A 12,878-nucleotide genomic window follows, 5' to 3' on the forward strand; every position below is an offset into this window, starting at 1 on the left:
CCAAAAATGTGTCCCTGGGTGGCAGGGGCGCGAAGAAGCGTGGCGGGGGGAGCAGCGGGAGGGTTTACGAGGGGAGGCGAGCAGGAGGGAAAGGAGCTGGCGCTGGGGCCTCGTGCCAGGCTGTGTCAGACCGGGCGTTCTCCCCAGCGTGGGGCTTGGCCAGGGCTTAGTGGAGGTGGCAGCAGCAGGGCCGTGTCCCGGGGTACCTCGGTTCTCGCATCCCAGTACAAGTGAGTCCCTCCCCTCTGCCGTCTGACTGCATCAGCCCCTCCATCTCGGAGCGCAGCCTCTGCCAAAGCCCCCCCGGGTCTGTTCTGACACCGTCTTTCAGGAGGTTTCTGGGCTGTCCCCGCTGCTAAGGGGCCGAGCCGTGACACCCGGCCACGCTGGAGCGAGTGCCAGAGCCCCGTCCTTGACGTGTGCAGGATGCAGAATTGATGCTGTGAGGCACGAATCGTGAAAGCTCTCTGTTCAGTTCCTACAAACTTTCTTGAAGCAGTCACAATATATCAATCTCCTTTTAAAAATATATTTTTATTCAAGTCAGCACATGTTTGCAATTAAATCCTGCCACACGATGTAGTGTGAATAATTAGAACAATTCATGTGTATAACCGGATACGCGCATTAGTAGGGAAGGGATGGTGCCACTCTCAAAATTGCAGTGTAGCTGCCTTCAAACTTGGCAGCATCTCTCCTTCCTCACCCCCTGAGGCGACGCGTGGCACTGCTCTCTGCTGCAGGAACAGGTCTTTCCTTTGCTCTCCAAATCTATGTGCCTGTGATTTCCTCCGCTCGCCCTTTGTTCCCACCTCAGACAGGCACTAGGTCAAAAAGGCACCGGTTGGATTTTCCTGCCACGTGAGAGGCTGCACCTCGGTCATCCGCTGCTGCGCTGTGCCGCGGTGCTGTTGGGGACGCGGCGCTCATCGCGCACCGGCGCCTCGGCCTTGCTGCTTCTGCCAGGAAGGCATCGCCCGCGCCAGAGGCTTCCCTCTGCCCAGAGGACACTGTTTTTCCTGACACGTTCATTGTGTTTTGTTTTTTTTTTAATTCTTGCTGGGTTCTGCTATTTATAAACAGCACCTCGGTGACGCCTGTGGCGAGGCGAGGAGGTGGGAACATCTGGCGGCTCCCCCCGTGCACGAGCCTCAGGGGAATGCAGCGAGACATCCCTGGCGGGGTCCCGCTCCCGCGCCGCCGTCCGCTCTGTCCCTGCGCCTGCTCTGGGGGTCCCGTGGGGCGTTGCGCACCCCACGGCGCGGGAGCTGTGGGGCTCCTTTCAAACCCATCATCTTCGTCCATTCAGAGGACACTGTTGCTGTCTGCGTGTCCCTTTCTTCGTCCTGGCAAACGTCAAGAAGTAGGTCCCTGCAAAGGGGCGGTTTGGCCGCTTGCGCTGGGGGCGATGGGTGAAGTTGGGCGTTTGGGGTGCTCGGGGTGAGGCTCTGGTCTGCACCGGGGCTCCGTCCCCACCGCGCGGCTCTCCGCAGCCTCTCCTCTGTGTTCTGACACATGCAGCAGACACGTGCGGGATCTCTCCTGCTCCCAGCTCATGCCACACACAATCTTGCTCTGATTTTCAAGGCTCCAATAAAGCGTGTCAAAATGCATCAAAGGCTGAATGCAGAAGTGAAGCAAATTGACTCTGGAGAGGATTTCAGGAATGGAGGGAGTAGGGAGATGGCAGATAAGCCCCAAACCAGGCAAGAATTGCAGGGAAGGCGAAGCGTGGCAGAGGTGGCAGATGTGCAGCACAGCTGGAGGGACACGGAGCATCTTTGGTTTGGCAGGACAGGAAGAACCGAGAATGGCGCGCACATGCCCCGAAGATGTGGCTCGCAGCGAGCTCTGCGTGGGTGGGGACACCGCCACCGTCCCCTCCGGGGCGCAGCGCGGTCGGGGCTCACTGGGGAGGGCCGTGTGCCGCCGCTGCCGGGGGAGCGCAGGAGCAGGCAGGGGCTGCGGGTCCCGCGGCTGCCAATTCGGCCTCTTGCGGCAGGCTCGGGGTGGGCGGCGCGGGGTCCCCTCGTCACTGTGGGACAGGATACCCCGTCCCGTCCGCCCCTCGGTGTTCCGAGTCGGCCGCGCAGCGCTGCCCCGTCCCCTGCCCTTTCCCCGGGGCCGCGGGCGGCGCTCCTCGCGCGGGGAGCATGCTGCGGTCTCCAGCCCCCGCGGCGCCCCGTTCTGCAGGCGATAAAAGCGGGAGGAGAATTGCACTGGTGGAACAGGCTCCACCATCCATCATGCTGATAGTGCTGGGAAATAAGGCACTTCAAAAGGCAGTATTTTGCATTTCTTCAGATGCCTCGTTGTAAGTGCAGTGACAGAGTTGCTGAAAGCACATTAATTATTAGTAAAGACTTTTTTTCTTTTTATTGCAAGACAAATTAAACAACAGAAGAAAACAGGGAGTGTTACATGAGATGTTAATCCATAGGAGAGTGACAGCAGCAAAAGCCACAAATAATTCATAACATGAAAATCAGGCCATTTAATTTGTGTCTTGTCATTTGCATTTGGCATTCGCACACGTGCTCAGTTGCCACTTCTCTGGTGCTCCAATACGGAGGTTTCGGAAGCTGTTAATTCTGGGAAAGGCGATTAAGGCCTTGGATAAGGGACCACAATCTTTTTTTCCGTTCCTCTTGACTGCGGGAAAGCGAGTTGCTGAATTCAGTGCTTTGTCCTGTACTGCTCCTCACCCTTGACTGTGCGGTAGGAGAAATGAACCCGTGCACCAGTTCCCGGTGCATCTCCGCGAGCAGGCGGTGGGCCGACGGCGCGGTGGCGGGCTCGGGACGGGGACGAAGCACCGCTGGCGTGTGCCCAACGCCAGGGGCCAGGCCCTGGGGCTGATGCGCCCCAAGGTCGCGGGTACCCCTTGGTTAAATGATGGTGCAAAGGCTGTTTTCTTGTATCAGCTGCGGGTCTCGGTGGGGCCGCCCGGGGGCCGCACACGTGTGGGAGGGAGTTTTCCCCGGTGGGGTTGGAGGCAGGGCAGTGGGTCCGAGCTGACTCGGGGAGAGCGGCCCCATGCCGGGGGTGGCTCGGGGGATGCTCCCCTGAACCCCGTAGCAGTGTTTGGGGGCGGGGGGGAAACTCGGCACCGAAAAGCAGTGATTTTAAAAATTTTTAAAAAGTTCAATCAGAAAGGCAGAAACGTAGCTGGAAGTGACCGGTGGGAGGCGCGGCCAGCAGCGACGGGGAAGCAGTTTCCTTCCCAAAGGTGCCGGTGCTTTTGGCAGACAGGTTCCCCTCTCGCATTTGGATGTGTTGCACAGGTCACTGCCACCTCCTGCTCTGAGTCCTGTGGGTCTGCGGGGCCTCAGCTGGGTGAGGAAGACCTTGGGTGTGCGGGTCTGCGGTCGCAGCAGCTGAGTCGGTGACGTCTGGGGTGTCTGCGTGTGACGCTCGTCCTTGAACCTGAGCCACGTGTTGCGAAGTTTAGACAACGGTTACCCAGGGACTTGGCTCTGATCGCAGATTTAGATCCTTCATTTGCCGTCTCTATTTAACATGTCCCCTCCTGAGCCGTTGTGCGAGGTGCGGTGGGATCCGCGGGCGCGTGCGAGCAGCGCTGGGGAGACCTGCGACCCGTCTGCTTCTGACAGCAGCCTGCTTAGGCGAAGGATGGTGCTGCATTTTCAAACTCCCAACCCTGGCTTGACATGAAGTCATCTGCAGCTTCTCGCAGTTTTCATGGTTTTCTGCTTATTGTTGTCGGAATACAGAAATAATTGACAGTGAAAAATACCAAGGGTGATCTGTGAAGTGATACAAAAGGCAAAACTTGGGATTAGAAAAACTGTCTTGTTCATGTTTGTCATGTGCTCTGGAACTTTTGCTACCTGCCGTGAATTTCCCGTTATTAAAAGAACTTCTTTTCCTATTCACTGAGCTCATTGCTCAAAAAAAAAAAGGGGGGGGAACAAACCTGCTAACAGGGGGTATACAGCAATCAAAATAGAAGCGGCTTGCTGAGGGGAGATCGCCAGGAAGGAGATGACAACACTATTTATCAGAAATGTGATGGGAAGTATTTGCTGGCGGTGACTGCAGGTTGTGCCTCTGCTCCTGCCGTGTGAGTGGGGACCCCGGGGCTGCCGCGGAGGCTGCGGCGGCTTCTGCCCACCCCGCCGGAGCCCTACACCTCACTGGGGTCCTGCAGCAGATTCACTGTCCTGGCTGGCTCTGGATCCCAAAGCGTTTATTGCAGGTGCACTTCCACCGCTCTCCTTTGTGTCGGGTACATGCGCAGCACCTCTCCGTGTGCGGTGGGATTCCGCTGGTGCAAAGTGTATCCTTAAAACGGAATTTGGCTTTGAATAGGTCTCTGATGTCAATATGTGGATTGCTGTCCTCTAAAATTTAATGCAACTTAGTTAGCGTCTTTCTAGCGGTTGCCAAAAACCGGAGTCAGCCCCATCAAATTGATTTTCATTAAGCTGTTACAGTCACTGAAGCTGCTGAGAAGAATCGCAGCCATATGGCACAAGGTATTTAAAATGAAGTCTCTTATGACAGAGTTTGCCGTTCCTGGAGATGCTGAGCTGACACGTGCAGAGGTTACCGCTCTGAAGCGGGGAGGGGGACATCAGCGCCTGAGTGCCCCCGCGGGGGGCAGCAGTACACCCCACGGGAAGGAGACGGAGTGGTCGGCGTTTGTGGCAGAGGTCCCACTGTCCACGTCCCCACCTGAGGAGGAGGAGACCAAGAGTTTCAGACGTTTAGACCTTGGTGTGCAGACCGAGGGCTTCTGCTCGGCTGAATGGTCGGAGTCCAGCTGGCAAGGCTCCGAATCGCACGTTAATTCTTCAGCTCTCAGCAAGAAGAGCCTCTGCGAGCGTGCAGGGAACGTGCCCCTCCTCGCTCAGCATCTGCAGTTCTCCTCGAGCGTCTCGGAGGCACGCGGTGCTTTGCAGCCACGACACGCTGAGGGCTGGGGGGGTGGTGGGGGGGGAGCAAAGCCCCCCCTTCCACTCCGCTTTTTGCCAGAGACGGGCTGTGTAGTGGGGATCAGCCAGAGACCAGCCAGTTCTGAGCTGTTAGGCACTTGTAGGCAGGGGGAGTCAGAGTGGAATTAAGTGGTTAGAAATATATAAATATTAATTGCTTATGAACTCTCTTTATGACACTTGCAGGCGAAAGAAGTTAATAAATCGCTGCTAGGGCTGACCCACAAAACGATAATGCAGAGTGTATCTGAGTCAAGGCAAAAGCGGGGGCAAAAAGGAGCTTTTCTGGAGCAGGAGACAGCCCTGGGTTTGGGTCAGGTGCCCACACACCAGAGCTATTTTCTTTTTCCCAGGGTTCATGTCTCCAGTCTGCCTTTCTCTGCAGAGGGGAGCCCTTGCCGCTATGCACAGATGCCATCAGCAGGCCACCTGCGGTGTCCTCGCTGCGGTTACAGCATCTCTGTACCAATCCCTTCCTAGGGAGCAGACAGGTCCCTCCTGCGGTTGGTGGGCTGTAACCGGGTCTCTGCGCAGGTCCCCGGGGAAGCACCAGCCCGGGACCTTTCCCGCGGTCTGCGTGCAGGACCAGCCCGGTGGTGCCCTGCGGACCGCGGCAGCGGGCGAGCCGGCTTCGAAACACGGCGTGGAGGGGTGCACGTTCGTGTACCTGTTTCACTGCGTGTTGCCTTGGCATCCTTTGGCTGTAACGCTCTAGCGCGTTACCCTGGAAAGGAAAATAGAAGAGTACAGAAGAACATATATTTTAAGAAAAGCAAAGGAAGCAGCTGTCAGCCAGGAATCGTAAAAGCTTTATGCAGAGCCATCAGGTTGCAGAGCAGAGTTTAAAGTGTCAGTCCCCAGGAAGGGACTCGGGGCAGCGCGGCTGCACGGGGGCTCTCCAGCAGTGGGAGGTGAGTAGGAGGGTACTGAGAAGGGGAAGGGACTTTTGCTCTTCTCCTGCATTCGTGTGGGACACGTAAACGTCTGTTTTCTCAAGTCGATAGCTGGTGCTCGAAGTTAGACTTGTTCTCAGGCTGTCGGGGTTTTAGCAGCAGCTTGGCGCTTTGCTTTGTATGATGGGTGCTGGTAGCGGATTGCTTGTGGGGAGATCTTCTTTGCTGAGGTGAATCTATTATTTTTGTCAAACTCGTTGTAATAAATTTTGCCCAAAGCAGTTATTGTTACCAGAGCTTTCTAATTAGTTTAAGTAGCCAAGCTTACATATGCTTGAATCCACTCTACGGTTTAGCCTAATACATTCATGCAAAGGCATGAAGGAGGCTTTGCTTCCGCTTATTCTCCTGCTCCCGGTAATCCCCATCCCTCGCTCCCCGGCCTCGCTCTCCCTTGTCAGCGCTATGAAAAAGCGATACCGGTGCAAACAAGCGGTGAAACCCTCTGCCGGGCTCCTGGGGCGGACGCTGAGTTACGTTTCTGCTCCTGACGAGGGGACTCTGCCGTCCGGCACGCTTCAGCGGCGCCCGCCTGGCTGTGCTCCCGGGGACACGGAGAGCTCTGGGGCGGCCGCGCGCTTCCGCGGCGTCGCTGCTCCCGTGGGCGTCCGGTGCAGAAAGACCCCGTCCCCGAACAGCCCCAGGGGCAGAAGGGTCACCCTGTCCTCCTGCCAGCGGGTCAGCGGGACTGCGGCACCTCGCAGACGATGGCGGGACCCGGCGATCTGCCTGGGGAGGTGGCGGCGACCCCGTGGACCCGCTGCGGAGAGCCGCTCCCTGCCGAGATGCTGCAGTGACGGGCGTGCAGAGCAGTGCGGTGCCGGCCCGGAGGATGCCCGGGGCTGCGGGAGCGGGGCAGGGGAGCGGGAGCGAAGCAGCTCGTGCCCCCCAGCGATGGGGTTCGCGGCGTGGGGAAGGGCAGGGGCGCAGCGAGAGGCAGCCCGTCCGTCGGGAGGGGGGCTGGGGGCACCAGGCACGCGTGGCTGGGGGAACGCTGGTCCCGTGTGAAAGGTGTGGGTCGGGTCAGGCCGTGGGCGCTGTGCCCATGCTGGAAGGAAGAGGCAGTTGCGGTAAAAAAGGGCCTGAGCTGATGCGAGCAGGGGACTAGGTCAGCCCTCGGTGGGACCCTGCGGGTGCCGGCGTCACGGTGGGTGCCGCACAAGTTATGGTTCGTCAGAGCTCTGCTTTCCCCGGCTTTGTACAGCAGGGCGAGACCCGGCGGTACCCGAGTCACCGGCAGGGACAGCGCGCTGGGGATGCTCCTGTCACTGCCCCCCCGATGCGTTACTTGAGGGTCTGTCATTCCAGAGAGACTTTATTCGGTAACTTGAATCGTTCCCATGAATCTTGCTGCGCAACATTCACCTTGTCAGCATAATAACTGTATTCACCTGTTGCGATGCATTATATCCTTGTGTAGTAACTATGGCACATAAAACCTAACAGGCGATATTGAGGCTAACAAATGCTATACCTGTATCAGAAGTTACAGCTTAGAGAAAAGACATTTAATCCTGTTGCTGGATGAGCCTGTTCAGCCTCTGCTGCTGTGAAGGGGGGGACGGACCGCTCCGTTCGCGTGCACGTATGTTAGAGGCAGAATTGACCTGGTATCGGAGCACAAAGGGCCAACTAATACTGAGCAGCTTTTGATTTACTCCGATTTTTGCAATGAGGGTTTATACTGTGAGCACTGCAGATTGCATGCAAATGAGGGCAATATTACCTGCCTCTGTCTTGGTTGCTGGATTGAGGTTTGATGAGATTCTTCGGTTTGCCTTGTGTCAATCTGTTGTATTTAAGTGAGATTTCTTCCTTCCCCTCTATTTTTGCCTTTGATGCAATTCTGCAACACTTCTTGTACTCCTAAAAGGGTCTTTTGGTGTCTTTGAAGGTTTCTCAATGCGGCGTTTCTCTAGACAGAGTAAATGAAGATTAAATCTCGGCAGATAGCAAGAGAAAACAAGCAAGTGCCTTTGCGGGGAGCAAGGGCACCAGCTGAGGAGCTCCGAGAGTTGTGTCTTTGGTAGACGATGAACACCCGAATGAACCTTGTCCTGGAGCTGGGGGCAAGTCGGTCTCTCCGGGCTGAGAGCCTCTGCTGTCCACTCAGCTCCTTGTTTTTATGAAACGTGCAGGGATCTTAATACTTGCGAGACTGCGACACGTTTGGGGGTTCGGTGCACGCGCCCCCAGGGGCGCAGGGCAGCGGTCTCGCTGCACGCCGACGTGCGCAGGGAGCCCCGTTCCCTGAGCCCGGGGACCGTCCGGGCGCTCTGGGGCGGCCCCAGCGGCTCGAGCTCCGTGTGCAGCCCAGCAGCGACAGGTCTTTCTGCTAATGAGGTCTCGTAACTTGTTCATTCCATGTTGGTTTTCTTCCTAATCAGCGGGATAAACTCTATAAAAACTGTATTATCAGTCTTCATTATGCCCAAGTTTGTTATGATTGCGAATTAATAGAGTTCATCTTGGCGTTAGTCAGACGGCATCAGCCTCTGTTTCCCTCTTGGATTGCACTGGCGGGTTTTGTTTTCAAATGTCCTGACTGCGAAGCTACTTCTGGTGTTTTCTGGCTCTGCCTGGGATCAGTCTTTTATTACCCCCGACCTCCCTGACGCGCACCTCGGTGTCAGGTCGGAGCTGGACACCCGCAATCCCGACGCAGCGCGGACGGTGTGAGCAGAGAACCGACGTATTCCCGCGACCCCCATCACTCGGCGAGCTGGTTTGTGAGCGCACGTGTCCTCCCTGGGAGCTGTGAACGCGCAAATATTTAAACAGCTGCTTGGGCACAGCTCAGCCCAGTAAATCACCCGAGCAATTTCCTTCCGTGTCTGAATTGGGAAATATAGCAGAGCACCCTTCCAGCTTCAAAACACCTTCCTCCAGGTTGTAATGGTATTTGCGTTTTATAGAAAACTCCTTATCAGCTCTTTCGTATTGTGTAACAAATGGTTAAGCGCGTTTCAAGCCATGGGTGATATATGCTATAGCTGGTTCTGTACGTGGCATTTCTAGATACCAAAGGTAATGGAGAAGAACAGCTGTTTACAGCTGTAGCTCACACATAGGGTATAATTGCAGAGCGGCACAGGAGTCTGTGCCATGACCGTGACCGTTTGGCGCGCCGGGTGCTCCTTGGGCGCAGGCGCGTGTCCGGCGGGACGTGGGGCCAGGGGAGACGAGAAACGCCACCGCACTGGTTGTGCATAAACCCGGGGACTCTGAGGTGTCGGTGGGGATGGGGGGGGAGGTCTGCGTGTCACACTTTCGATCCCCCGTGGTGAGAAGAACCGCTCGACTCAAGCGTTGCTTCGCCCATGTCTCTGTAGGGGCCCTCCACAAAGGTGTCCTGTTGTTCCTGACGTTTGTAACTGATTCTGCTTGTTGTCTCTTCTCTGCCATGAACAGATGAAATCGTCCGACATCGACCAGGAATTATTCACTGAAAGTTACTGCAAAGTGTGCAGCGCTCAGCTCATCTCCGAGTCCCAGCGCGTGGCCCATTACGAGGTAGGACGCTCTTTGGTGACTCTGCTCTGGTTTGTAGCTCACCGTCGCTGCCTCCTGCAGCCGCGTCTTTTACAGGGCGGCATCAGCCACTGCGTTCCCAGCGAGTAGCTGCACCAGCATTTAAAGTTCCTCTCTGAAAACTCAAGATTGAAGAGACCGTTTTTACTGGTGGTGTCTTACTCGGTGAATGATGACACTGCAGCGTTGTCTGCTGCATGCCTGGGTTTTTCTTCTGTCTAAATTTGCAAAGTCGGACTGCAATTTGAACATGCCTGAAAGCTAGTTTTCAAAGAAACATAGTTAGCAAGGACATCTGTTAAGAGTTTAGCAGAACTGAAGTTTTTGTGTTAAATATGCTTTGCTGAGTAGTAATCACTGATTGTGCGGGGAATAGATTAGTATTTGTGAATGTATTTAAGCACTTAAGACATAAACGAGCAATAAATAATTAGAAAGGATATATTATTAGAGACATGTTAGAACAGCAATTAACAGCACCGCGTATCTTCAAAACAAATAAATTCCTGTTAAACAAGGGTGGGGTATGCTGCTGTGAACCCCACTGCCTGTGTGTGTCGGCACCCGCTCCGCGGGATGCGGGAAACCAGCACCGCGGCACCGCGTCGTGGTGAGGGGTGTCTCGGCGTTAACCCGACAGGAGAACAGGAATTTTGTCATTCGTGGTCGGATGAAGAGGAGGGTGCGGGGTCGCTTTGGGCGATGGTTGCGGACAAGGCGTTATGCGTGCTGATAACTGTGCAGGGAGCGGAGGAGCGTCCCGCCGTGCCGCCTGGCTGTGCGGGCAGCGGTGCGCAGAGGAAGGATGGGTGATGCGGTCCAGGCTCTCCTGGAGGACCTTCTGCAGGGGAAGAGATGCATGTGGAGAGCCTGGGGATGAGGGACTTCGGCACTCACGGGGGCTGCGTGGCTCAGCTGTGTTTTGCCCCCACTTTTGAATACACTGAGACTCTCAGTGTCTGCAGTATTTCAGCAAAATATGAGTCTGTGCCAAGAGCCCTGGAAGATGAAGTTTCCCCAAACTGTTGCTCTGGTTCGAGCGTCTAGTAATGGATGTACAGGGGAGACGTTCGTCTCGGTGTGACCAGTGGAGACATACGAGAAGCTTAATCAATGTACGGTATCCAGGAATGCGGCGCTGCCCTAATGAACAATGCAAACAGTAGTGCGCATTTACTTGTAAGGCGCTTTCCATGTCTATTTTGGTGAATTTCTTAAGACATCTCCTGTAAACGCTCCTCTGGCTGCCCTGGGTGTGCAGCAGATCCCTGGCAGCCGCTGTGAAGTCTGAGGCTGCGGGTTTAGGGACACCTTCCAGGCCCTGATAATGGGCGACACGGATGCCAAATTTTGTCTACAGGAGGCAGAAGCATCGCCGCAGAAACAGGAGTCGCGGCTGGTGAGCGATGGGGTGCTGAGCCAATCTCTTTTCTTCTGCGCCTGTACTTGTAGGTACGAGCTGAATCATTAATTCATAGCAGATGTTTTTGAAATGTGGAAAACAACACGGGTTTCTGTTGTGTATTTCTAGCGCGAGGTGTTGTGCTCGTTTGTCATCCCCCGTGAAGTCCCAGCAGACGCTGTAGATGTTCGGCACCGTCGTGTCATTGCCTCACCTTGCCTGCCGGCTTGCGAAAGGCGAAGCAGAGGGACGGGGAGGGCGAGCAGGCGCGGGGACTGGCACAGCCCCGGCCGGGGTCTCCTCCGGTGGCCGCGGAGGCTGAAGGAGCCTCTGCCCCGCGGCTGCACTGCGCTTTGCCGTGTCCCCGCGGATGTGCAGCGCTTTGCCGTGTCCCGGTGGTGGTCCCTCCTCTCGACAGGGCGACTTGGGGCGTCTGTTCTGGTCGCCGCTCGGGAGTGTAATGCACGTTCCCCTCGCGCCCCGTTCCCACGGAACCCACAGAGACAGCGAGAGGGCTGAAAATCTGCCCCAGGTTTTACGGGAAGGTGGCGCTGGGTGGCAGCGCCCACGAGGAGCTCCCCGGGGCGCACAGAGCCGTACCCCGGGTGTTCTGCTCCGTGCGGACGATGCACGACGCCTCGGGGCTGCCGGCAGCGCGGTGCGGCGGAGGTTCCCCGGTCCCTGCGCTTTGACTGCAGATGTGGGTGGGCACCGCTCTGCAGCGCCGCCGGCTCCTCCCGATGCGAGCCGGACGGGGCCCCGAGAGATCCGAGCGAATAACGTGTGGTGAGTCACTTGTTCGGTGAACTCAGCCTTTTTTTCTAGTCAGGCACCGGACAAGCAGTGTGTGATTTCCCCGTGCGCATCAATCACGGGAAATTATCGGAGAGTAGTTTCTGCAGATAATTCTTGCTCTGACGCTGTTTGGTCTGAGCATCTGCCCCGTCAGCGGAGAAGGCTGTTCCTCCTGCCGCGCGCCGGCTCAGAAGGTGTTTGTTTCTCGTCCCGCTCACATAAGGTGTTTCTCGTCCCTGGCCGGATGAGCAGATCAAGTCTGTGGTCAGAATATTCGCTTTACAGCATCAGGATTCGCAACATGGCTGTTCTTGTGCAAAGCTGTGGTGTTGAATGTTCCTGAGCTCCATCCTGCCCGAGACCGCCAGCCCTCGCTGCAGGCCAATTAGTTTATAGCAGGAATGTAAAATTCACTGTTTCTTCCTAATTAAAAATTAGCTGCTCATAATTTTCACACCTCTTTTGGCCCCTGTCTTTCTTTTAAAAAGCACTGATTCAATCAGCAATCAGTCAAGACTGATTCTATTCATAGGGAAAATATCAACTGCAGAAGACTAAATTTTCTGCAAATAAATTTTCATTGCATCTTCTAAAGTTGCATTGTTTCAGGTTTTTGATTAAAAAAAATACTGTCGATATCAAAGCATGCAATAAAAACACGGTGTTAATGAACTTCATGCGCAGAGTAAAACTTTTCATTTTGAATTGAGTTGAACTTTATGGGGAGGAGTGAACCACCGCAAAATAGGGACTCCGTAGTGGTGTGGTGGAAGCAGCTCCATCGGAATAGTTCAGCAGCTCGGCGCGCTCGCTGGTGTTGGGAGAGCTGCGGGGGGAAACCTCTCATGCATTCGGGTCCCCCCATGCTCCTGAGAGTTTTCCTTGGGTTTTCCGAGGGAGGGACGCGCCGCCGGGGCCGGGGCCAGCCTGGCTGCCTGCGGGCGCTGGCGCACCCGGTGCTGGTGCCCACTGGGGCTCTGCGGTCTCTGCTGGTGACGCGTCTTCCTCCCTGGCGCGGTGTCGTGGTGTTGCCCTCGGACCGGCGCCCGTGGCTGGTTTTGGCCACCCCGAGCCGTGCTGAGCCGCAGCCTTGGGGGGGGGGGGGGGGTCGGTCTGTCCGCTGCCTCGCCAGCGCGGCCGGGGGAGATGTGCAGCCTTTGTGCCCGGCACTGGAGTCTGGGCTCTGTGCACGCAAAATAAGACATTTCTCTGTAAGAAAATAGAGGGAGACGGCGTATG

At 56.1% G+C, this 12,878-nt stretch overlaps 1 protein-coding gene across 1 annotated transcript in view; it reads left to right on the top strand.

The window, feature by feature from the left end:
- The window catches only part of ZMAT4 (zinc finger matrin-type 4), a 66,264-nt gene that overhangs the window by 9,219 nt on the left and 44,167 nt on the right, over window positions 1-12,878 (top strand). Inside the window, exon 2 of the mRNA XM_082495809.1 lies at window positions 9,323-9,424. Coding sequence (XP_082351935.1) covers window positions 9,323-9,424 — 102 coding nt within the window. The remainder of the gene's footprint in view (window positions 1-9,322; window positions 9,425-12,878) is intronic.

This window comes from Vanellus vanellus, assembly GCF_965231255.1.
Source record: "Vanellus vanellus genome assembly, chromosome: 26".
Lineage (NCBI taxonomy): Eukaryota > Metazoa > Chordata > Aves > Charadriiformes > Charadriidae > Vanellus > Vanellus vanellus.